Source organism: Asparagus officinalis, chromosome 2 (genome assembly GCF_001876935.1).
Source record: "Asparagus officinalis chromosome 2, Aspof.V1, whole genome shotgun sequence".
NCBI lineage: Eukaryota > Viridiplantae > Streptophyta > Magnoliopsida > Asparagales > Asparagaceae > Asparagus > Asparagus officinalis.
The window spans coordinates 37,489,923-37,514,198 of record NC_033795.1 but is presented as its reverse complement, the minus strand read 5'-3'; the positions used below and the strand labels follow the sequence as shown (position 1 = coordinate 37,514,198).

The 24,276-nt window shown below is 42.3% G+C and overlaps 2 protein-coding genes across 2 annotated transcripts in view; both read right to left on the bottom strand.

The window, feature by feature from the left end:
- Window positions 23,109-23,646, bottom strand: LOC109829493. Its single transcript, XM_020396597.1, has 2 exons — window positions 23,294-23,646; window positions 23,109-23,202 (listed from the first exon to the last, which is right to left on the bottom strand). Exons 1-2 carry the CDS (start codon window positions 23,623-23,625, stop codon window positions 23,118-23,120), a joined length of 417 nt encoding a protein of 138 aa, XP_020252186.1. The 5' UTR covers window positions 23,626-23,646; the 3' UTR covers window positions 23,109-23,117.
- The window catches only part of LOC109831069 (protein FAR1-RELATED SEQUENCE 5-like), a 2,204-nt gene continuing 1,619 nt past the window's right edge, over window positions 23,692-24,276 (bottom strand). The window contains exon 2 of the mRNA XM_020398408.1: window positions 23,692-24,276. This exon is cut by the window's right edge and continues 229 nt beyond it. Coding sequence (XP_020253997.1) covers window positions 23,692-24,276 — 585 coding nt within the window.

Here is a 24,276-nt window from a genome sequence, read left to right as displayed (position 1 = left end):
AAGACCAACTAAGGAATGCACAAAAATGTAAAATGATGAAAACAAGAGGACATCATACAATTTTCGAGACAAAGAAGTTGTCTAGGAAACTATGAGATAGCACATAGTTTCCGAGACAAGGAATTTGTCTCGGAAGCTATGAGGCAACACCTAGTTTCCAAGACATGGAAATTGTCTCGAAAACTATGTGATAGGGTCACGTTGTTTTGTGTCGGTTTTCTTGAGATTTGTACGATTCACGTGGCTTCATAACTGCTGGGTATCATCCGTAAATGTGGGGAGGTAGTTACAAACTAGAAATCCATCCATAACTACAGAAATCATGGCATTTAACAGAGTGAGCGACGGTTACAAAACTGCCTAGGACAATGCACTGTTTCCGATACACGGAATCTGTCTCGGAAACATGGGTTGTCAGTTCAGGTTTGTTTTAACTTTCTATCTTCAATAGCAGCTCCTAAAATCTATAAATATTTCCCTAGCACCCATATGCACAGGGACCAAGGAGATTCTTGGTAGATACTTGAGCTTTTTGGAGAATTTTAAGCAAGAGAGAGAGTCTTTATTGTTTTCAAGCATCCTCAAGAGCCTTTGGTGTTTTCTCGAGATCTAAGCTTTGACTTGATCTTGAGAAGAGTGTTTTTATCTCACCTAGTTGGATATCCACTTCTGTCCTTGTTTCTAAAACGAAACATCGACTCCAAAGCCTTCTTCACGGTTCAACTTAGATCTGTGATTCGATCATCCATAGGCTAAAGCATTCCTAACACATGCAAGATCCCACGCAAGCAACGAACGATAAATGTTCATGCGTGTGTTTCTAGGGAGCACTCTTATAATCTTGTTTTATTGTAAAGAGAAGTTTTACAAAGCACAAAGCTCACTTTTTTATTTCCATTGTAATCGATAAACGTTTATAATAGATTATGCAATAAAATTTGTTCCCGACGCAAATACGCTAGTGACCACAGTGGGAGCCATCGGTCTTGCTACCGAAACCGACATGTCACAACCGATTAAAATTCTAATTGAATCCACAGTCGAGTATGAATTGGACCAAGCAAATTTTGAGGAGTATCTATTATCCTCATCCTCAAAATCTTCTTCGCCCCACAAATGCAGGAAGATTTTATCTTCAAAGAAGGTTTTTCGGTCTTCAACTTCGATGAAGGCTACGGGTGATGACTCTCGCTCAATCGTTGCTGTGGCTTCCCCTCGCAATGCTGCTTCGACAATCAACAATGTCGGAACCTATGCTCATAACGGCTCCTCTCCAGTTAAGGAGTCATTGAATAAAAGTTCGTCGACTCTGACAAAGAGGGCTCGTCAGAGATAACGCCAGTGCGGCGCTCGTCAGCTTGCTAAGGCTTTGGAGCAAGTTGACGAAATTCGCTACTATGCGGATCTAGAGTCAAAGAAGCATTAAGTGATCCAGTTGTCTCAAAGGCAAACCACTCACATCTTGGCCAAACTATCAACGGAGGAATGAGTTCTCATCAAAAGAGCTCGTCCAACTCTTAAGAAACACATCCAAAAGCATCGTGCAAATGCCGCTCACGCTCGTGTCCTTGCGCAAAAGACACAAGAAATGAAGAAGGAAATGGTGGCCAAAGAACCAACAAAAGCCCACAAAGTTTGGATTCTAAAGTCAAAACTTACCCGAAAATTAAGCTTGGAGTCAGCGAGGATTATCTCCTTCAACCGAGACACTAGCCAGTGTCTCGCCCAAAGGAGCATTGTTCGAGACACTAACCGCTGTCTCGGCCAAAGCTAAGTTCTCGAGGCTACTTTTTCAACTCCGTCGATGTTCGTTCCTCAACCGTCTGTTGCAACTACATCTGCTACACCACCGATGAAGCCTCACGGTAGTATTGACCTATCAAAGTTCAAAATCACGATGACGGATTGCCTTGATCCTTTGTATGAAGATCGAGGTAAAGCTCCAGTGAAAAAACACTTAGGTCCGATAAATAAAACCCAGGTAGTTCCTCAGCTAGGGGGTTGTATGAACCCTCCCATGAAGTCAACTGCTGTTCAAAGGTGTCTCATCTCCAAATTGACCCAGAAGCCTTGATGTACCTGTTCATGCAAGGTGCCGATAAAGACAAAGAGACCTCCCCTCATGGGAGAATTACTGTCACCTCTCTCCTAGGGGTTCGTGTCGAAGCCCAGGAGCCCATTGAGATTCCACACTCGCAAGGGGGTGGTTCCAAACGTGCAACTCCTGATGTGACTTCGACAAGGATAAATTTTCCTAAGAATGTTAATAAGACTACAAGTCCCCAAAGGAGGAAGTCACACCAATAGACAATAGGGTACTCCGGTCATCATGTCAATGAGTTGTACTATCAGACTGAGAGTGTGAATAAATCCCGAAAGAGGACTGTTCGAGAAAAGAGTCCTCATTGTTCATGTGAGAGGCTCATCAGGGCAGTATTATCTGAATGTAGCTGCTCCAAGACCACTCCACAAAGGGTCTTAGTATTTGAGAGACTCTCCACCGAGGCATCAAGGCCCAAGCTAAGACGTTTCCATAAGAGAAGGCCCGCCGTCCAAGATGGTGAATTCTCAGAAGTCACTATCAACATGGCTGATAAAGGAAAGTGGCATTCAACCAATTCTGACCCTGACTTTTCCCTGGGAGGAAGAGTTGATCAAGGGCTTTCTCAGAGAATGTCTCAGCTCTAATTAAGGGCCACCAGACGCAGGGATTACAGAAGAATGAATGAAGGGTTATCTTCAGATGATGAACCTTCGGATACTTGCTTCGTGATCACTTCCGATGATACAACGTCCAGCATAGGGCAAGCCAAGGAGGCATTCACAATTATGCCTGATCAGTTGGCTAAAATGCTTCAAGAAGCTCTAGCTAAGCAATGAGAAGAAATCATAGCTGAAATGAAAATGGAAATGGAGTCGACTATGCAGCAAATGAAGGAATTACATGCTCAACAACCTTATCAACAACAAGAGCCGAGTTAACGGGCTGAGTCCAGCCGTCACAAATACCACACATGTTCAGACAAATGTGGTTGATAGTGACTCGGATATGGACGAGATCATTTTTGCCGACACACCTCCTAACAACAATAACGCTGAGGGTGGTCCAGTCGAGCCTCCTTAACCTCCTCAGAATCGCCCGAAGAATGATGCAGGTGAGGATAAGAAGATGAGATACCTTGAAAGCAAAGTCAACGCGTTGATCTCTGCTCAAAAGGTAAAGAAGATCGACATTCCTTGCCCATATCCGAGAGAGTGAGAATCAATCCCGTATCTGGCGAAGTTCAATCTAATTAACTTCACGCAGTTTGATGGGAAGGGCTCACCAACCCAACACTTGATATACTTTAAGTCTCACTTGGGTATGATCTCTGGAAATAAAGCCTTGATGGTCCGGTCATTCGTAGGCACCCTTCGTGGGGCCACCTTTAATTGGTACCATCATCTGAAGTCGTGGAGTATTAACAACTGAGATGACATAGAAATATCATTACTCACTAATTTTTTTCAATGATAACACTGAGATTTCAATTGGGACTTTGCTGGATGAGAAACAGAAAGATGGAGAATCAGTCGACAAATCCGTCAAACGTTTTCGGAATAAGGTAATGAATTGTCGAGATCCGGTCACAGAGGAATTCATCCTTCAAACTTGCCATAATAATCTCTCCCTGTATGTCTTAGAAGCTATGGGGATCGTGCCATCCAAAACTTAGAAAAGTTAAAGATGCGCGACGAATAGGCCGAATGCTTTCTCAAGAGAAAGTAGCTTGAGAGAGGTCAGCCGATGTCCAATCCTTAAAAGAAGAATTTTAATCCTTGAGGCAGAGAAAAGGCACCCGCAACTACCGTGGATGCTCACCAAACATCATAATGACAGCCGTAACAGCAGTCACCGCACCAATCATCATTCCAACTGCAACACCAAGCGCAACAATCTCAAAGGCAATCTAAGACTTTGAAGCCCAGATATCCTAAGGAATATTCATTCAAAGAAGACGAAGTCCCTGCCATCTTCAAGTACCTCTTCGATAATAAAAAAATCAAGCCACCACCAATCATGAATGAAGAGGAAGTTAAGAAAACTTTGGATCCAAAGTATTGAGCTTATCATAGAAGGGTCCACCATCCTACTAAGGCTTGTTACGTTCTCAAAGATCGAATTCAAGCCTTGATCGATGATGGCATAAAAACTGCGAAGCCTAAGAAAAAGAAAGTGGGTGCGAATAAAGTGTCCATCAGTTTCGACTCTATCCCTCTATCGTGGTTCCAACCAAAGCCTGTGTCGAAGGTGGAGATGAAGCTAGTGAACGACGACCCTCATGGACAACGCTAGAAGGGACTCATACCACATACGTCCCCTAACGGTGAAGTTCTTTGTGTTCATCCTGACCTGCTTAAAGATGAATAGTAGGCAGGATCCTCTTCTAAGAAGAAATCCAAGAGTAAGGAAAAATCATGTTGCCCTGCATCGGCAAGTCTGGAAAAAGACGATGAAGAAATCCTAACTTTACCTCTTTTAGAAGACGAACACGAAGCCAATGAAGAACCGGCCTTCGCTACCAGGAGTGGGAACGAATACCGGTACAAGTACCCAGAGACTTATAACAAGAATGCTAAAACTTTAGCTGAGTTGGGGGTGTTTTCAATTCCTCCCAAACTAACTGACAAGCCCCAACAACAACCAGATGCTAAGCAGAAGGGAATGACGACAAAACAAAAGATCCTTAACACAAAGAGATTCAGATTCTGAAGAAGTCTTGTTTCAATCGACCGATTGGAAGAGATAAACTGAAAAACTCAAACACTCTATACCGCTTCGATATCATGGCCTAGCTGGCCAACATTCCTATGAGGATTACTCTATATGAGTTGTTGTGTCTTTTCAAAGATACCATGGAATCTTTGCAAGAAGCTTTGGCTGACTCTGACGTCTTCATCACTTAGATTAAGCAAGTCTCTGAAGAGCAAGAGCCACCAGTTCAACAATGCAATCTGATAGCCAAACAATTCACATGCATCACATTTACAAAGGATGATATGCAAGTGAGGAACCCGAAGCATGATAGGCATTTATATTTCACCGGGTACATTGGCTCAACTACTGTCAACCGAATCCAAGTAGATCTAGGTTCTATAGTTAGCATCATGCCGTTCCAATTAATGTATCATCTCGAGATTCCTGCTAGTAAGTTGGCTTCCACAGGCACTGCTATCTATGGATTCAACAATAGTGGATCCAAGCTATTGGGTAAAATCCGAGTGAAGTGCCAGTTGGAGATTTAAAGTCCGAAGTCACATGTTACTTGATTGATGCAGAGACTTCTTATAACTTGCTATTAGGCCGACCTTGGATCCATAGCAATGTTATAGTTTCTTCCACCCTCCATCAGTGTCTAAAGTATGTGGACAAAAGTAATGAGGTCAAGACGATGGTCGTAGACAAGCAACCATTCAAGAGGTTAGAAAATTATTTTACTGACTTCCTTCTATATAGTCCTGAATCTGATACTAAACCATCGGCTCTAGGAACGGACATCGGAGAAGAAGATGATACTGAAACCATGCTCAATTATGATGAAGGTCTTGTATTCAATAACATTGAACCTCTTGTAATCGATCTTGACAGTGACGAATCGTCAGATGGAAGTTGTAACTGGTAACTTGTCGATTATGTAATAAATAACAATTTAGAGTACTCACTTTGTCTTAATGATGTAATGCATGAACTATATAATAACCCTAACATACATATGCTGCTTTGGTTATCTTGCATGACAAAGAAGCGCGTCCAAGACTCCTTCGGAACAACCCTCGTCTTACCTACAAAGGCAGGGGGTGGAAAATAAATAATCTTTGGTAAAGAGGAGTCATCCCTGCCCTCTAATCTCTTCTTGGAAACCAATGTCAATGATGAAGGACCTGGTCAGCATTTTTTCAGATACAGATCACAAGCACGTGACTATATGAAGAAGCAAGGATACAACCTCACGCTTGGTGAAGGTTCTCGTTTTGGTCAAGGTATCCGAGTTCCACCCTGCTCTACCTATGTCCCAAAAGGGAAGCCCCACAATTATTGCAAACATAAAAGGGGTCTAGGCTATATCTCTTCATCTGACAACGAATGTTGTTGGCAAGTCATCAACTAGTCATCCAACCGAGGTAATGATGAATATTCGTCAGATTCTATAGATTGGAACTCTAACGTCAGCCTTGAAGAAATGCTCAAAGGCCTAATGTCGAATATGGCCACGGTCGATCCCGCCGCAATGAAGGAAGATGATCAATTGCCAACTTGGGAAGATCCTTGCATCCATCACCTGAATATCCAATATGGTGATAGATTTGAACAAAGAGAACCTCTCACCAAAGACAAAGTGGTCCAGGTGAACATGGGCAATGAAACGAATCTGAAGCCTATATTCGTCAGCGACAGCCGTCCACCAGAAGAGAAGGAGGAGTTGATTTCCCTCATCAGGGAGTACATCGATGTCTTTGCTTAGAATTATGAAGATATGCCAGGACTTGACCCAAACATAGCGATGCACCACCTTAACATAAAACCGGATGTTAAACCTGTCAAGCAACAACAAAGACGGTTTCGTATGCAAATTATGGAGGTGATCGAGTCTGAAGTCAAAAACTTAATCGACTCAGGCTTTATCAGGGAGGAACAACATCCCGATTAGCTAGCAAATATTGTACCGGTCCTTAAAAAGAATGAAAAAATCAGAATCTGTATTGACTTCCGAGACCTGAACACCGCTTGCTCAAAGGATGATTTTCCTCTTCTGATCACGAATGTCATCATTGACAACATGTGCAAATTCGAGAGAATGTCCTTCATGGATGAATTTTCAAGTTATAATAAAATAAATATGTACTCGGACGATGAAAAGCATACCGCATTCAGAACACCGCTCGACATCTTCTGCTACACAATCATACCCTTTGGCTTGAAGAACGCGGGTGCCACATACTAACGAGTAATGACGAAGATGTTCTAGGAACACCTCCGGAAGACCGTCAAGTACTATGCCGATGACTTGGTCGTGAAAAGCCGCAACAAAGATGACCAAATTAAAGACTTGAGGACAATGTTCGATCTCATGCGGAGTCACCAATTAAAGATAAACTCTACCAAGTCCTTCCTGGGAATTTCCAGTGGTAAGTTCCTCGTATTCGTCATCACCATGAAGGGTATCCATATTGATCTCGATAAAGTGAAGGCGATACACAAATTACAAACCTTGAGGAACCTTAAAGAATTTAGAGGATTGCAAGGGCATCTGGCTTACATCCGATAGTTCATCTCGAACCTCTTCGGGAAATGGCAACCATTCTCCAAGTTCACGAAGAAGGGCGTGTTATTTATTTAGGATGATGCTTGTCAGAAGGCGTTTGAGGATATCAAAACATATTTGACAAATCATCATGTTCTCGTTGCACCAAAGTCAAGAAAGTCATTCTTGATTTATGTCAAGGTGATGAACCACTCGTTAAGTGCTTTACTCATACAAGACGATGACACTGGTCACGAGCAGGCAATATATTTCTTGAGTCGGACTCTGGTAGGTGCAGAATTGCGATATCTAATGATTAAGAAGGAGTGCCTCACCCTAGTATTTGGAATTTAGAAAATACGACACTACCTGGTTGGACAGATGATCTACGTCATTTCCAATGTCAACCCAGTCCAGGTATTCATGACGTAACCGGCTTCTATGAATTGGCAGTTAGCGAGATAGCCTATGTTCTTGTCCCAATACGACCTGCACTTCAAGTAGCAGAAGTCGGTCAAAGGATAAGCAATTTGTGATCTCCTAGCGATTAACCCTACAAAGGATACAACCGAATTATATAAAGATTTGTCGGATGAAACTCACAAAGTCAACACTACCTCTCATCAACAGGTGTGGTAATTATACTTCGACGGTGCTTCCCGAGTAACTAATGTGGCTAGTGCTCCTGGATGTTCGAAAATATCCTTAGGAGTTAGAGTCGTCCTAGTTTCCCCAGAGAAACATGTGATTCCTCCAGCCTATTCAGTGATCGAGCCATGTTCCAACAATGTAGCCAAATACAATACGCTGCTCATTAGACCCAGTTTCACCAAAGAGCTGAGGGTCGAGTATCTTGAAGCTTTTGGTGATTCTCAACTGATAGTAAGCAGGTTAGAGGAGAGTACGAAGTCAGGAATCAAGATCTGATCCTGTACCACCAAGCAGCCATCGAGATGGTAGACTCGTTCGAAGATTTCTTAATCGAGTATATTCCGCATCTCCAGAAGGCATATGCAGATGCACTGGCGGTATTAGCAGTATCTCTAGCACATCCTCATGAGACAAAACAACTGGTCACAGTGAGAACTCACCAACTTTTTATGCCGGATTGTGCTTTAGGCATCAAAGAGGCGCACTCGACCAGAATCGAACTCGAGCCTCGAGATTGATGTTTCCCCATTATTAATTATGTCTTGCACAATATTTTATCGGAATATATAAAAGAAAGAGACTTGGTCCAATGAAGAGCACTGAGATTCTATTATAACACGATGACCCAAACGCTATACCATCACTTATACGACGGTCTGCTACTCTGATGTATTTCAACTAAAGAGGCAGAAGAGGCTCTTAAGGAAACACATGACAGAACGTGCGATGCGCACCATCCTGATCCCAAACTTTGCGATCATCTCAGAAGGATAGGATATTATTGGCCAACCATGGTCAATGACATAGTTGAGTACAGTGCCACACATATCAAATACATGTGAATTACATGCACCAACCCCCAGAGCACCTTCACCCTTCGACTACATCATGGCCATTCGAGACATGCAGAATGGACAATGTTAGTCCTATTTTCCCACTATCAGCCAAAGGTGACCGCTTCATTTTGGCAATCACTGACTACTTCTCAAAGTGGGCCGAAGCAATTCCACCCAAAGAAGTGAAGACAAGCGACGTTGTCAAGTTCATCAAACACCACATAATCTACTGATACGATGTTCCAAGATAAATCGTGCACGACAATGACCCTCAGTTTGTTAGTAATGCCTTTATCAAATTCTATGGAAAGTTCAGGATTAAAGACGTCTCATCGACGGTGCATAATCCCACTGTGAACGGATTGGCTGAAGCCTTCAACAAGATAATTATTAAGATTTTATCAAAACTCATGAGAACCAACAAACGAGGCTGGAATGATAAACTCGATAAAGCTCTATGGGCTTATCGCACCATAGTCCGCACGTCTGCCCGAGCAACCCTGTACTCTTTAGTGTGTGGATGCGAGGCCGTCATTCCCTTGGAAATCCAAATTTCATCCATTCGCATCACTCTCATAACGGGGATGACGACGGAGGAACAACATCAGAAACGTCTCGAAGAACTTAAGATTTTAGATGAAAAGCGCCTAGAGACTTATCAACAAATTGAGTTTTACCAGGCCAGAATCTCCAGGGCTTTTGAAAAAGGAGTCCGACAATGAAGCTTCAAGGAAGGAGACTTGGTTCTCACCGTTCGGCGACCAATGATACTCAACTCCAAGAAGAAAGATAAATTCCAATCCAAATAGGAAGGACCGTTTGTGATAGAGACAGTCTACTCAAATGACACGTATCGCCTGATCACCTAAGACGGTGGCAAACTCATGACGCCAATAAATGCAAAGTTCCTAAACAGTACTATCCCTAGTATGTTCGGGATTACCTATTAACGGGAAGTTCTTGGAGAATGTTATGCATGGTATTCTTAAGGATAACCCGAAATAAACTGATTATTCTAGATGAAAACCAGTCATCTGAATAATACATTCTCAGTCATGATAAAAAAAAAGAAACTCCCACTATGGCTATTTAATCATTTCTAAGATGATTAAATCCCTCTCACTGTGACATTCCGAGCACTCATTCACTGAGATGAGATTCAATGATTTCATTAGGTCAATCTTTCCTCACGAAACACCCACAGTGTAATTGTAGAGTACTTGACGACTCACAGTTCTCCACCACAAAATCCCTCATTGATCAAATTAATTAACGATGGGTCCACCAAAATTCTTCATGGTTAAATCCATTCAAACTCTCACCGTGTTCAAGCCTTTAACACTCCCGCTATTAGAGTCCTAACACGACACTCAAAAGTTTGATTTGCTAATCCTTAGCAATTATCAAACCATTTTTTTTGTGTCAAGTCCTGGTCACTTGACGCCAAAAACTCTCACCGAGTGATTTGTACAAGTCAACATTACCACTGTGATTTGTATCTCCACCACTTTTGTTTCTTGATCAAACCTTCCTACAGTTAGGACCAAAGCCAAAATCCCCTCTCAATTCCTTCCATGAATGAGAGGTCCATTTTTAAATTGTGCAATCAAACATTCATACAGTTAGGTCACCTTAAACTCACACTTGGTCAAACCTTCCCATAGTTAGAGCCAAAACCATAAACCCCTTTCAATAAACGAAAGGCTTTCATCCATTCCTCTTTAGTCAAATCTTTCTACAGTTAGGGCCGAAGTTGGAATTTCATCCCGATAAATGAGAAGTTTATCTTCAGATTGGGTAACCAATCCTATAAAAGTTAGGGTTATCCGGATCTTTTCGATTCTCGGAGTGGAGATCCCACTCTTAGTTTCTCCTTTCAGGATTCTTAAAGTGGAGATTCCACTTTGAGTTTCTTTTTCAGTAGGATATAGAATATAAAATTCTTCCTCTCCGGTATCGGGTTCGTCTTCGCCCCAAGTGAAGACAAACAGGAGATAGGATATAAAATTCTTTCTCTCTAGTACCAGGTTCATCTTTGCCCTAAGAGAAGATATAATCTTTCAACATCCAAAATCCATGCCTCACACGCATGGGGGACGTTATCTCGATCCCTTATTAGAGATAAGTCTGCGTTTAACACACATTATCAGGTGGTACGTTCCCGTAAAAATGACAAAGCCTACATATTTAGTATCATAGCCGATGGTTATTATTAAATTAATAATCTCTAAATCCATATCTTTTATGCATAGGGGATGTTATCTTGATCTCTTATTAGAGATAACTCTGCATCTAACACACGTTACCGGGTGGTACGTTCCCATAAAGACGATAAAGCCTACATATTCAGTATCGTAGCCGGTGATTATTATTAAATTAATAATCTATGAATCCATGCTTTTTATGCATAGGGGATGTTATCTCGATCTTTTATTAGAGATAAGTATGCGTCTAATATACGTTGTCGGGTGGTACGTTCCCGTAAAGACGACAAAATCTACATATTCAATATCGTAGCCGGTAATTATTATTAAACTAATAATCTTTGAATCCATGCCTTTTATGCATGGGGGATATTACCTCGATCCCTTATTAGAGATAAGTCTGCGTTTAACACACGTTGTCGGGTGGTACGTTCCCGTAAAGATGACAAAGCCTACGTATTCAGTATCATAGCCGGTGTTTATTATTAAATTAATAATCTCTGAATCCATGCCTTTATGTATGAGAGGTGTTATCTTGATCCCTTATTAGAGATAAGTCTACATCTAACACATGTAGCCTATATATTCAATATTATAGCATAAAGTCTAAGAGAGTTCATTCTTTTAGCACAACATTATATGTAGAATGGATTTAGACAATCTACATGCTAGCCCGACTCAAATGGTAATTAGTAAAGACATATGAAATCCATTGACGGCTGATGATTTGCTAAAAATCTTATGAGTATTATGTTTATTTATTTCAAACAGAATAAGTAATCATAATAAGACTTAAATGAGCAAAAAGTTTACTTTATTCATGAGAAGAACTTAAGAAAATACAAAAGAACTGTTGGTACAAGAGAAATGTTTTTAGTCTAAAGACAACTTATAACTCCGGATTTGCTCCTCAAGTTTGGAAAGTTCTTCTGCGCAGGCTTGTTCAAACTTCGTCGTCATGCTGGCTTTCAAGGATTCTTCAGTAGTACTCTGAGCCTTGGCAATCTCTTGTTCCATCTCAATAAGCTTCTTCTTTTGGGGTTTTAGTTGTTCAAGCATGTTCGTTCGGGCACGCTCTACTTCAACCAAATCAATTTCTAAGATACTCCGGGCATCCTTGGCTTCCTCAAGTTCTTTCTCTAAGCGAACTATCTTGGCTTGACGGGATTCCAAAGCTTGAAGCAAACCAGTCTTAGCTTTATCCTTCTTAGCGATGTTTACCTGCATCTATATCACACGACTTTGTAGCTTCCGAAGTTCGAGTTCAGCTGACTTCTGTGCATTACGCCACACCTTCAGCCTTGATTCCATCCATGCAGTTATATAAGAGGAAGCACCGCTAGCCTGAAGTTTCCTCAGCTTCTTGATTTCCTATTCCAGGTGAGCAAAGTATGCTTCAATAAAATCAGCCAAATTTGAGTACCCTTCTTTCCTGATCCCCAACACATGCCAATCAAGAAATTTCCTAAAGTTTTCAAAAGATGACCCCTTATGAAGGATTCGATCGATCATGATGTTTAAGAAGGAGATGAAGCTATGGAGATCTGAGCAGATAATAGCCTTATCTGGATCCTCATCCGACATTAATGCTTTGATGGTCTCGAGTAGTGATAGAGGAAGCACTACAATAGGAGCAAGGAAAGTAAGTGTTATGATGTTTACTTACCCAAGATACAATATTTGCAAAATGATATAATAAGAGTACTAGCAAAATAACCTCAACTCTTTGGCTGACTCCCACAGTTGTCTTTCGGCCTTAGGGTAAGGAAAGACCTAGTCAACTCTCAAGAGTTCTAGGCGTTCGACTCCTCAGCTGGATTCCAAGCCCTTGGTGCCTCTTCAGGGTAAACCCAAGGTACAATATATGATCGAATTATCCAGTGCAACTTGACCATCATGGCTAATTACAAAACTTTAGTACCTTATCAGGAATAAACCTAAAGCACAATTATAGAGGCCTCAACCCTGGTGACTCATCAAGCCGAAACTCTTATGTTGACATGAAAGGCGATGTCAATCGACACTATCATTGAGGTTAACCCTACTTAAGGCACTCAACCACTCACTGGGCCATTCTCGGTGACAACTTGAGCGACATTCCCTGCTGTCGGCTAAGTTAAGAACCCGACCCCATCCTCAAGCCTCTCTTCTAGAGTATATGTCAACATTTCAGTCCACCTCGGACAAGCCTTATCAGAATTTTGGCTTGAAAGTCTCCGTGACATGTCAGCTGCCCATGTGCCTCCTGCCACACTCTCAATCACTTCCCAGAAAATATGAAGACAACCTCCCTCATGCTGAAGTGACTTCCCTTCTAGTCGCCAACCGACACCTGTAAAGCGATGGATGATTCAGTATACTAGCATGTCTCATGCCACGCTCTTAATCACTTCTCAGAAAATGCAAAGATATCCTCTCTCATGCTGAAATGACTTCCCCTCCAGTTGCTAGCCGACACCTGTAAAGCGAGGGACTCTCCTAACATGAAAAGGAGAAAAAAGCTCAAGCAAAGGGTGAGACTCAAACCTAACTTCCTCTCACTCTGATCCTCTGAAAGAGAAAGAACACACAATTCTTCATCTAGATAGAGGAGCTCACATAGATCCTCTAGGCATGAATATTGCTACTTCAAGAACCACATTGGTTCCTGACCTTCCCCTTCCCCACTGGAGTTTGACTAACTTGACTATCGGAGGAACCACGGGGGAACTGGTCCTCACCCTCTCACGGTTTCTTCTTGTCTGTGCAGCATGAACATCAAACCCCCGTTTAAGAACCAGGCATAAATTTGGAGAAGGGAGCGAGCCCTTCATCATCCTTCATCACCCTACAACCATCCCCTTCTAGGTTATTCTGTGTGATATTCAACATTAACAGATTGACGCCCACCGTGGGGCCACTCTTCTTTTTTGAGAAGACATGCCAAGTTCTGAACAATGGTCTTATTCTATTCACCTTGAAGAACAATATCGGAGTTGCATCATCCAAGCTAAATGAAGTCAGAAGTTACATCATTCAAGCTAAGGAGGGTTAGCTTTGGCCAAGAGGAACCAACATAGGTGCAATTCTTGAAGGCCTCGGCGACTTATATGTGGAGTATTTGCCAAGCACACCATTTGCTAGATGGTAGAGTGATCTTCAGCCTCTCTAAAAATCCTCCAGAAGAAGACACACCATAAGGGTGGTGGTCTTTCTTGAAAAGCAACCCTGACTTCTAATCGCCATCACAGAATAACTCTGGCCACAACACAGGTTCCAATCAGGCAAAATATCACATAAGCTCCAACTAACAATAGCTTGTCTGAGCATAAGAGTAGTGATTAAGTCTGTGATAGATGCCCTGGACTATGATAACTCTTTGAAGTGGAACTCCCATATGCCAAAGATGAGATTACAGGAAAAGCTTAGGGCCAGTCAGCTGATTGTCTTCTCAGGAAGAATGACCTTGGCCCTTCAGCTAACGCCTGCACCACTAAAGTTGCCAAAGCTCTGGTGTTCGAAACATACGACCCGCATGATCCCCATAAAGGAGAGTCCTCCATTCACAACATGATCCATCCCCTAGTGCTCCTGAAGCTCATTTGAGGAAACCACTACGATTTGTCATTTCCAGGGAGTGCAATATCGGCTTGTGGATTCTCTCTCCAAGAGAGTTTCTATCACAAAAGGTACCATATAGATTTTGGTTGTGCCCCCAACCCTCACGAACCTAACCTGGAAAATACCTTTCGACATGATTCGTGGCATCTGGGTAGTTCCTTTTGTTAAAAACTGGCATGCCAACCATCCGCCTTCAAGGCCTTACTGAAGATTCAGACTCAAAAGGAACCTTGACTGATGAGATGACAAATAGAGTTTCGACTCATCTTCTTCTATCATGGAGAAGTCCGCCATGAAAAAGAAGCATAATACAATTAAAGAGGTTCTATACTAGCAGCCTCATTCACTACAAAATTACCTTTCAAGCAAAGCCAAAGCAAGATCTCAAGTGGTTCAACCCCCTTTTAGCATCAGATGCCTACAAGGGATATTTTTCATGATCATGTAAATTTTAGAACTGATGAAATCATATTAAATATGAACTAACTCTTGTCTCGAAAGGATCAAGGCTTCACTATGGCAGAAAACCCAGGCATCCAAATAAGTCCTGGGCGACCCAACCTCAGGGTTGGTATGTTGCCAAGCCCTTGGTACCTTATTAGGAATAAATCCAAGGCACAACCCTTTACTGACTCTCACAGTCATCTCTCGACCTTAGGGGAAGGAAAGACCTAGTCTACTCTTAAGAGTTATAGGTGTTTGACTCCTTATTCGGATTCCAAGCCCTTGGTATCTTATCAGGGTAAACCCAAGGCACAACACATAGTTGAATCCTTCAAGACAACTCGACCATCATGGTTAATAAAAAACCCAGGCATCCAAATAAGTCCTGGGCGATCCAATCTATGGGTTGGTATGTCACCAAGCCATTGGTATCTTATCAGGAATAAATCCAAGGTACAACCATTTGGCCGACTCTCACGGTCATCTCTCGGCCTTAGGGGAAGGAAAGACCTAGTCAACTCTCAAGAGTTCTAGGCGTTCGACTCCTCAGTCGAATTCCAAGCCCTTGGTACCTTATCAGGGTAAACCCAAGGCACAACAAATGGTTGAATCCACCAGGACAACTCGATCATCATGGTTAATCAAAAACCCATGCATCCAAATAAGTCCTGGGTGACCTAACCTCAGGGCTAGTATGTCGCCAAGCCTTTATTACCTTATCAGGAATAAACCCAAGGCACAACCCTTTGGTCGACTCCCATAGTCATCTCTCGGCCTTAGGAGAAGGAAAGACCTAGTCAACTCTCAAGAGTTCTAGGCATTTGACTCCTCAGTTGGATTCTAAGCTCTTGGTACCTTATCAGGGTAAACCTAAGGTACAACATGAGGTCGAATCCTCCAGGACAACTCGACCATCATGGTTAATAAAAAACCCAGACATCCAAGTAAGTCTTGGGTGACCCAACCTTAGGATTGGTATGTTGACAAGCCCTTGGTACCTTATCAGGAATAAACCCAAGGCACAACCCTATGGTCGACTCCCACAATCGTCATTCGACTATACGGGGATTATGAAGACCTAGGCACTTACGTAAGACCTAGGCACCCAACCTCAAGGTTGCCACTCTGCCAAAAGGTATTCATAAGCCAAATGTATGAATATTAAGTGTCTGGACAATACTTAATTGATCCAAAAACTTAAGCACTTATCTGTCAAGTTCTGGTAATTAAACACTTAGCCAAACTAAGGCATCAGGTGAACTAGTTATCATAAGTTCGCAGCACGGGTCGACACATTACAACTAACTCACTTTAGCCAACATTTCATACAAGAACAAAGCTATAAAGCTAAAAGAATATAAACAATGAAGGCAAGCTCAAGAATGGAGACAAAAGTTAATTTTCATTCAATAAGAGTAAACTTCATTACAAATTTCTCTTAAAAAAAGCTATGCAGGTCTTCAGAGCTCTCGACCAGATTTGGGAGTTGGACTTGTCGATCTCTTGGTGGTAGCAGTTATAGAAGATTCCCTAGGGACCCAACAACATGCTCACCCTCATCGTCACTCACTGATAAATCCAAACCGTCTCCACTTTTCTCAACATCTTTTAACAAATCGACACAGCAGTAGACACAGAAAGGATAGAATCGATCTGGAGTCGGATGAGAGTTGTGAGGCACCAAGGTGGTGAAGTAATCAACCCTAGCTTTACATGATAAGGCCACCTCGGCTTTCCCTATATGGCCATGACGTCAGTCGTCAACCACCTTCTTTCTATGTTGCTCTGAATCCATATGAACGAGTTGCCCTCCAGATTCTAGACAAGGGTCGTTGATGCCTAAAGCTTTGATTGCAGCTCTTCAAAGTCCCCCCTCATCTTCTCGAGAGATAGGCGACTTGATCGAGCCTCTACCTCAGCCGTCGTCCTGTAATGTTTCTTAGACTTGACCTCCGCATGCTTAGAGAACTGGATTTGAAAGCTCTTAATGAGCTCTTCCTTCTCATCCAGACTCCAGAGCTAAGCGCCTTCTTTGTGAGCCAACTCGGCCTCTAAGACAGTGATCCTCTTCTCTGCCTCTTCCTTGGCCAACTTCTCCTTTGACAGCCCTGCTTGGCATTCTAGGGAGCGCTCAAGTCGATTGAATAGGTCATTCTCTAGCAAAGTCCCCCCAGACAAACAAGCCTGGAGAGTTTGGTGTATACCAACACTTAGCATATCCTCCAAAATCCTCCCATCAGCACCATTTTCTATCTGGTCTGACAGAGTTTCAGCTCTCCCCTTGATGGTGTCGTCCACCCCAATCGGCTCCTTGTCGGGACGACGAGATGCCTCAGGAGTAATACTAGGGCTGATAGCATCCTCCTCGATCGCTAGGGCCGTTGTCTCCCTGCCAGGAGAAGACTCGTCTATCAGCCCTACATTTTCCAAGCAGTTCAGCTGAGTTACCAGTGGACCCGTCCCAGTTGGTTGGGACCCCACAAACGGTCCGATTGGACGCCACCTCTCAACCCTTGTCCTCCCCCTCAATTCAGAGAATTTTAATTGCTTGAGGCATCAAGACAGCCACCTCCTCAGCGCTGAAGGTCCCCCTTAGCTTCTTAGCAGTAAAACTCAACCCTTCGGTCCTTGCATTTCTCTTACGACTTTCCGCCAACAAAGGAGCAAGCTCGCCCTTGCCTAGAAGCCAGTGGAGGATAAGATCATGAATAGGCCTGTTGTTTGGAGGAACACATCATCAAATAGAGCATCGCTCTCTCGTGGCTCGGTATAAGAACGGACCTTTTCTAGATCCATCATCTCGGAATCACTAAGGGTGATTGGCCTCAAGGCGTCTTCATTCGCCTTCGGCCATCCCGAGCAAGCAAAGACGCTGTTACCACCATAGACCCACACGAATTGCCTCCTCCAGTCTTCATCCAACTCTAAATAATCTGAGACAAGCTGGAACTCACCACGATAGTGGTAAGAATAATACGGGTCCTTCTCAGCTGACCCCACAGTGATCAGATGCCCAAGAAATCTCAAGCTTGGTTAGACTCCAACATGGTGGCAAATGATGATGAAAGCCACTAGAATCCCTACTATGTTTGGATAGAATTAGGACGGGGATACTCCTAGAGCGGCATGCACCTCCTTAATAAAAGGGTGTGAGGGAAGTCGTAAGTCATGCTCCAAGTGGGCCAAGTACAGCGACACTCGACCCTCGCCATGGCAGTACACTGGCTCGATCATCTTTAGCGTCACCAATGTGAGAGTCCGAGGAATATTATATTGATCATATAACCCCACCGGATTGTCCATATGGACCTTTGAGCAGATAAGTAGAAGAATAGCGAGTCTCTCCTCACTACGGCCAGAGTTTGAAACTTGGGAGGCCATGAAAGACTTTTTCTTAAAAAAGCATGGAGGAATATCAGGAATTTGCCAAAGTGAAAGTTTGTAAAAGAAATATCTTAACATCAAGAGGCCATTTATAAACTTTCAAGGAAGAGTACAGAAGGATTTCAAAGGGCGTGATTATTTTCGAAGCAACTAGGCTAGATCCACTTTGGAATCTGAAGCGGTTCATTTGAAATACGAAGCGCTACCCTCATTTAATGCCCCAAGTTCTAATACTCAAAAAGAGGAAGATCCTCCATTATGTCCATGACGCTTCGTCTGCCAAAAAGATGATTCAGATATTTGATGATGTCAGCCATGAATAGCAGAGTTAACAATGGGTGCCTAATAATGACAAGCAACGTCTCTAAGACAGAGACTTCTCAGTTTCTCATCCTCAGCATGCTTGTATTAATCAGAGTATATTTTATTTCTCTTGGAGCCGACTAAAAGCCGACTCTAAGCGAAAGTGGCCAACTATTGGTGTTTACTCACCCAAGATATAATATTTGCAAAATGATATAATAAGAGTCCTAGCAAAATAACCTCAACCGTTTGGCTTGTTGCTACAGTCGTCTTTCGGTCTTAGGGTAAGGAAAGACCTAGTCAACTCTCAAGAGTTCTAGGCGTATGACTCCTCAGTCAGATTCCAAGCCCTTAGTACCTCTTCAAGGTAAACTCAAGGCACAACATATGGTCGAATCGTCCAGTACAACTCGACCATCATTACTAATTACAAAACCTTGTTACCTTATCAGGAATAAACCCAAGGCATAATCACAGAGGCCTCGACCTCGCCGACTCATCAAGCTAACACTCTTGTGTCGACACGAAAGGCGATGTCAGTCGATACTACCATTGAGGACGACCCTACTTAAGGCACTCAACCACTCATTGGGCCATTCTTGGGGACAACTTGAGTGACATTCCTTGTTGTCGGCTAAGTTAAGAACCCAACTCCGGTCTCAAGCCTCTCCCTCAGAGCATATATCAACATTTCAGTCCACCTCAGAGAAGCCTTATCCAGATTTGGCCTGTTAGTCTTCGTGACATGTCAGCTACCCACGTGCCTCCTACCACACTCTCAATCACTTCCCAAAAAATACGGAGACAACCTCTCCCGTGCTGAAGTGACTTCCTTCCAGTCGCCACCCGACACCTATAAAACGAGGGATGATTCAGTATACTAACGTGCCTCCTGCCATGCTCTCAATCACTTCCCAAAAAATGTGGAGATATCTCCTCCCATGCTAAAGTGACTTCCTCTTCAGTCATCAGCCGACACCTGTAAAGCGAACGACTCTCCTAACATAAAAAGGAGAAAAAAAGCTTAAGCAAAGGGTGAGACTCAGACCCAACTTCCTCTCACCTTAATCTATTGAAAGAGAAAGAACACACAGTTCTTCGTTTAGACAGAGGAGCTCACATAGATCCTTCGGGCATGCATATTGCTACTTTAAGAACCACATCGGTTCCTAACCTTCCCCTTCCCCACTCGAGTTTCACAAACTTGATCATTGGACGAACCATGGGGAAACCGGTCCCCACCCTCTCACGATTTCTTCTTATCTGTGTAGTGTGGACATAAAGCCCCCGTTCAAGAACCAGGCATAAAGTCGGAGAAGGGAGAGGGCCCTCCATCATCCTTCATCACCCCGCAACCATCCCCTTCTAGATTATTCTGTGTGATATTCAACATCAACAATAAGCACTCAAAAGAATTGTTGAATACACATTTGATACTTAGATTTCAAAAGTAATGGTGAGCATAAACTTACTGAGTCCAACAAAAGATCCTTTAGTTTGTCTCTCTTGTCCTGATGGTATTAATTTAGTTTCGAGAGCGGCCGGAACTTTCTAAGAGATGGCGATCACTGATCCCGCTTCGTCAATTGACTTGGTGGCTGGGACCTCCGCTGACATCGGATCTGAGCTAATAAAGGTCTTGGGTTGGGAAGGAGATGGTTGAATTTTAGCTCCAAACTTGAAGAACCCAAGTCTTTAGCATGTTCTAAAGCCCCTGAGGCTGTAGTTTTATCAGCACCAGTGGTCGGTCCTATAGTTGAAATTCCCATATAGTCATTTGAAATTAAGCAAAAAAAAGGACAATTGGGTCTCGAGAATAAAATCCATACTTACAGATGAACTAGCTTCAACAGCTGGTCCTGTAGCCTCACTAGGAGCTTTCCCCTATAATAAGTTGGAGATCAACTTATGGTCATCTTCAGAAATGTTCATATCGAGGGTGTGTTCATCAAAATCCCCCACCTCAACTTCATGATTGACTTCATCTTCAGCTGGCTCCTTCATCACAACATCTACAGAACCAACCAGATCGTGATTCAAGTGCGGATGGGTGCGTACGCACTTTGGGATCGAATGGGTTTTATTGCAAAATTTCCTCCGCTACAGCTGTTTCCCATCCTCCGCCCATTTATTTCAAAGAAATCTTATTCTCTCTCTCAGATCTGATCTCGTTCTCCCAAATCCATCTCTCTCTCCCCAAAAAACCAATCTCAAATCCCTTCTCCTCACTCCGTCGTCGACCGCCGCCAACCCGACGAAGTTCGTGCTCTCGTCGTCGATCCCTGCCGACGAAGTTCCTGCTCTCGTCGTCGTTCAGATCTCAAGTCCTGCTCACAAATCTCGTCGACGAACGCTCCTGCTCTCGCCGTCGACCGCCGCCGACGGAGATCCGTCGCGAACTCCTCCAGACGAACTTCTCCAGACGACCACCGTCGTGCCGTCGAACTTCCTCGAGCCGCCGACCCGACGAGATCTCGTGCCCAACTCCCCCAGATCTCGTTCGTGCCCAAAAATAGGGATTCGATGCCGCAGGTATAGATCTCCATCAAAAAAATTGAAATTGTCATACTATCCCTTTTTCCCTATTTGTTAATTGGGATGGCATTCAAGTTGAAAACTTTACAGTTATAAAAGCTTCCGATTGCTGATGTTGCGTAAATGAGAATAAAGTCGAGCAAAATAGACAGATTAGGGATTATGATTTGGGGTGATTTATTCAATTTTGCTATATACAGCCATTAACAGGACTTGAAAATAAATATTGTTTGAATTTAGGAAATGATAATGTGATTTATTCAATTTCTGTATTGACATGTAACATTCTGTCAATATATACTCATGTAGGCACGCCCATGTCACACCTCTTTAGTAATATAATCAACGATTATCTCTAGCTATAACTTGTTGACATTTTTGTTCGAAGGGAACATATAAATAGGAAATCTGAAAGCAACCCTTCCCTTCTTATTAGAGATTATGGTTTATGCTTAATGGCTGAACACTAGGGGGTGATTACACTAGAGTTACTAGCAGCATGCAAGCTGGTAGTTGTATACCATTCATGGGGGTATTGAGGGATAATTTGAGGATTTCATTATCCCCAAGAGTGACATAGAACTTCCCTCAAGCAGTTCTGAGATGATCTGTTCTCTTCATTACAATTTACTCAGAAAAAGTTTTCCTATGTCTCTTTCCAGTACATGTTCATGTTAAATTGCTCAAAATTTGTAGATTGAAATGGCTTCATCATCAACTGTGGAAAGTAACTCATGAGTTGAAGTGGATATTAGATTCATATTGAAACAATGCGATTGGGGAGAATTAGAGGACGTGAAGATAACGAAGTCGAACAAGAACAAGAACCGTGGTAGAATTTACTACTCGTGTAAAAGGCAAAAGTACGGTTTATTTTTGGGCTGGTGCAAGATTTCATCAATTGAACAAAAACCATTCGTCATTGCCCCACCAGAGGCTCGTGAGTTGGTTGTTGTACGTGAAAAAGTGTTGTGGAAATGGCTAACTATTATAGCCTTTTTGTTGTCTTTTTGTTTGGCCATGAAAGAAACTATGTGATGTAAACGATTTGTGGGAATGAAACAAGACTTTGTAACTGTTGTTGTTTAACTGCTGTTGTTTTAACAATTGTCATCGGCTAATGCAATGAAAAGTTAAAGTTTAACCGCTGTTGTTTAAATGTAGACTAATCAGTTCCCTCCCTCATCAATGTCCCTGACCACTACCACCTGAGTTTCAGAAGAATGGAGATCACGGCTGTCTTGCTTCACATAAGTTTGCGTACCAAAGCTTCTAGACCAACAATATAGCTAATAGAAGTGTGGAACTCTTATTGTTCGCAGAACTGTCCAGGATAAGTCCACTTCGATGGTGTGGACAAAGAAAATACTACTTACAATAAGTCCACTTCGATGTTTTTGCTAGACCGTGCTCAAATGACCTGTACCACAGGATGAAAACAAGGCTAAAATACAAAAATATCTACACATCCAAAAACATGCTAAGCATCCCAGTTTTTGAATTTCCAAACCATAACAGCAATAACAAGCTAAGCATCCCACTTTTGACAAATACAAATTCATTTTTGAAACAAGCCAGCAACTTTGACAATTCTTACAATCCTTACAAGTTACATCAACAAACCATAACAGCAATAACAAGCTAAGCATCCCACTTTTTGCTGCTGCATCAACAGCTTTTCAACCATCAACCTCTGCCCTAAACAGCTGCTGCATCAACAACTTGCATCAACAACTTCTGTACACAATAGCCAATGCAATGAATAAGTCATTTGTTTTTATACACTTAGCCTATGTCTGTTATTATGAAAAGATAAAGAATTGAGTATAAAGGGGCTTACTTCTTGTTAAAACAAATTTCAACACCACTCCTCGGGTTCATTCAAAAAGATTCACATCCTCCCCATCTTCACTTGATATCTCATTACCCTCTTGCAAATTCACATCAACGCATGTAGAAGACCTACATTATGTTAAAAAAAATATATACATCAAGAGAAATACTAGAATATGAAAAATAAGACAACATAAAGAATAAAAGAATTATTACTTACGGATTTGTGAGTGCTGGACAATTTCGCTTATCATGTGATTGGCCTACTTTACCACACCCGTGACAACGTCTCTCTCTTTTATTCTTGATTCTAGCCATTGCTTTCTCTTTTCCTCCTTTCAACCTTTTGCCGCACCCCTTTGCCCGCACTTGATTGGGTTCATTGAAACTACTTTGAAAAGTGCAAGAACCATGCGCACTTGTACCATCACCATCACCTATCATATTACTACCTATTGAATTACTTTTCTCAGTGAAGCTCATTACAGCCATGCGGCTACTAAGAAATTGAGTTATTTGCTCATTAATGCTTCGCAACACATCGGTAAACATCGTCCTTGTTTCTTCACATACGAGGGACTTGTCAACTAAATCCAAAGATGATTGGATAAATTGACTTCACGTTAAAAAATAAGAATTGTCAGAGGTTATCTGCATGCCTTTATTATCAACCATTGTCCCTGATTTTGCAGACTTAGTCCACCTCTTTAAGATGTATTTATCGGGCAATATTTCAGCATCAAACTTCATCAAATATGAGATAATGTGTGTACATGGGATTCCGGCGCTTTCGAATTTTTTACAACTACAATAAACCAAATCCAAGTCCTTGTCATAAACGATTTCGCGGACTTTACTTCCTGCAAGCTTCTTTCTTTGAATTTGATACACACAGTGATTGTCGGTTTCCCTAACACATTGCAACTTGTAGTTAAAGCTATCACACACTTCAGCCTCAAACTTATAGTACATCTCATTTGTGTAAATATCAACCATTTGCTCCAAAAAGTCATGATTTATTCTAAGTTTAGGTTTCTCAATCAAGTCTTTGTGATCGGCCATCAACTCCTCGTGACGTTGGCGCACTAGTCCCCTACCAAACTGAATCATGAAATCCACCAATGAATTATTCTTCGAAACAAATTTCTTGAAAAATGCATGTCCACTTTCTGCTCGTTGACTACTTGACATGTCAGCTGAGAA

What these genes read in the sequence shown, in the direction of transcription:
- LOC109829493 (XM_020396597.1), bottom strand. Translation starts at nt 23,625, where the DNA reads ATGTTTACCGATGTGTTGCGAAGCATTAATGAGCAAATAACTCAATTT. An exon ending in TGTCCAGCACTCACAAATCC is followed by an intron (nt 23,203 to 23,293) that starts GTAAGTAATAAT and finishes AACATAATGTAG; the next exon opens with GTCTTCTACATGCGTTGATG.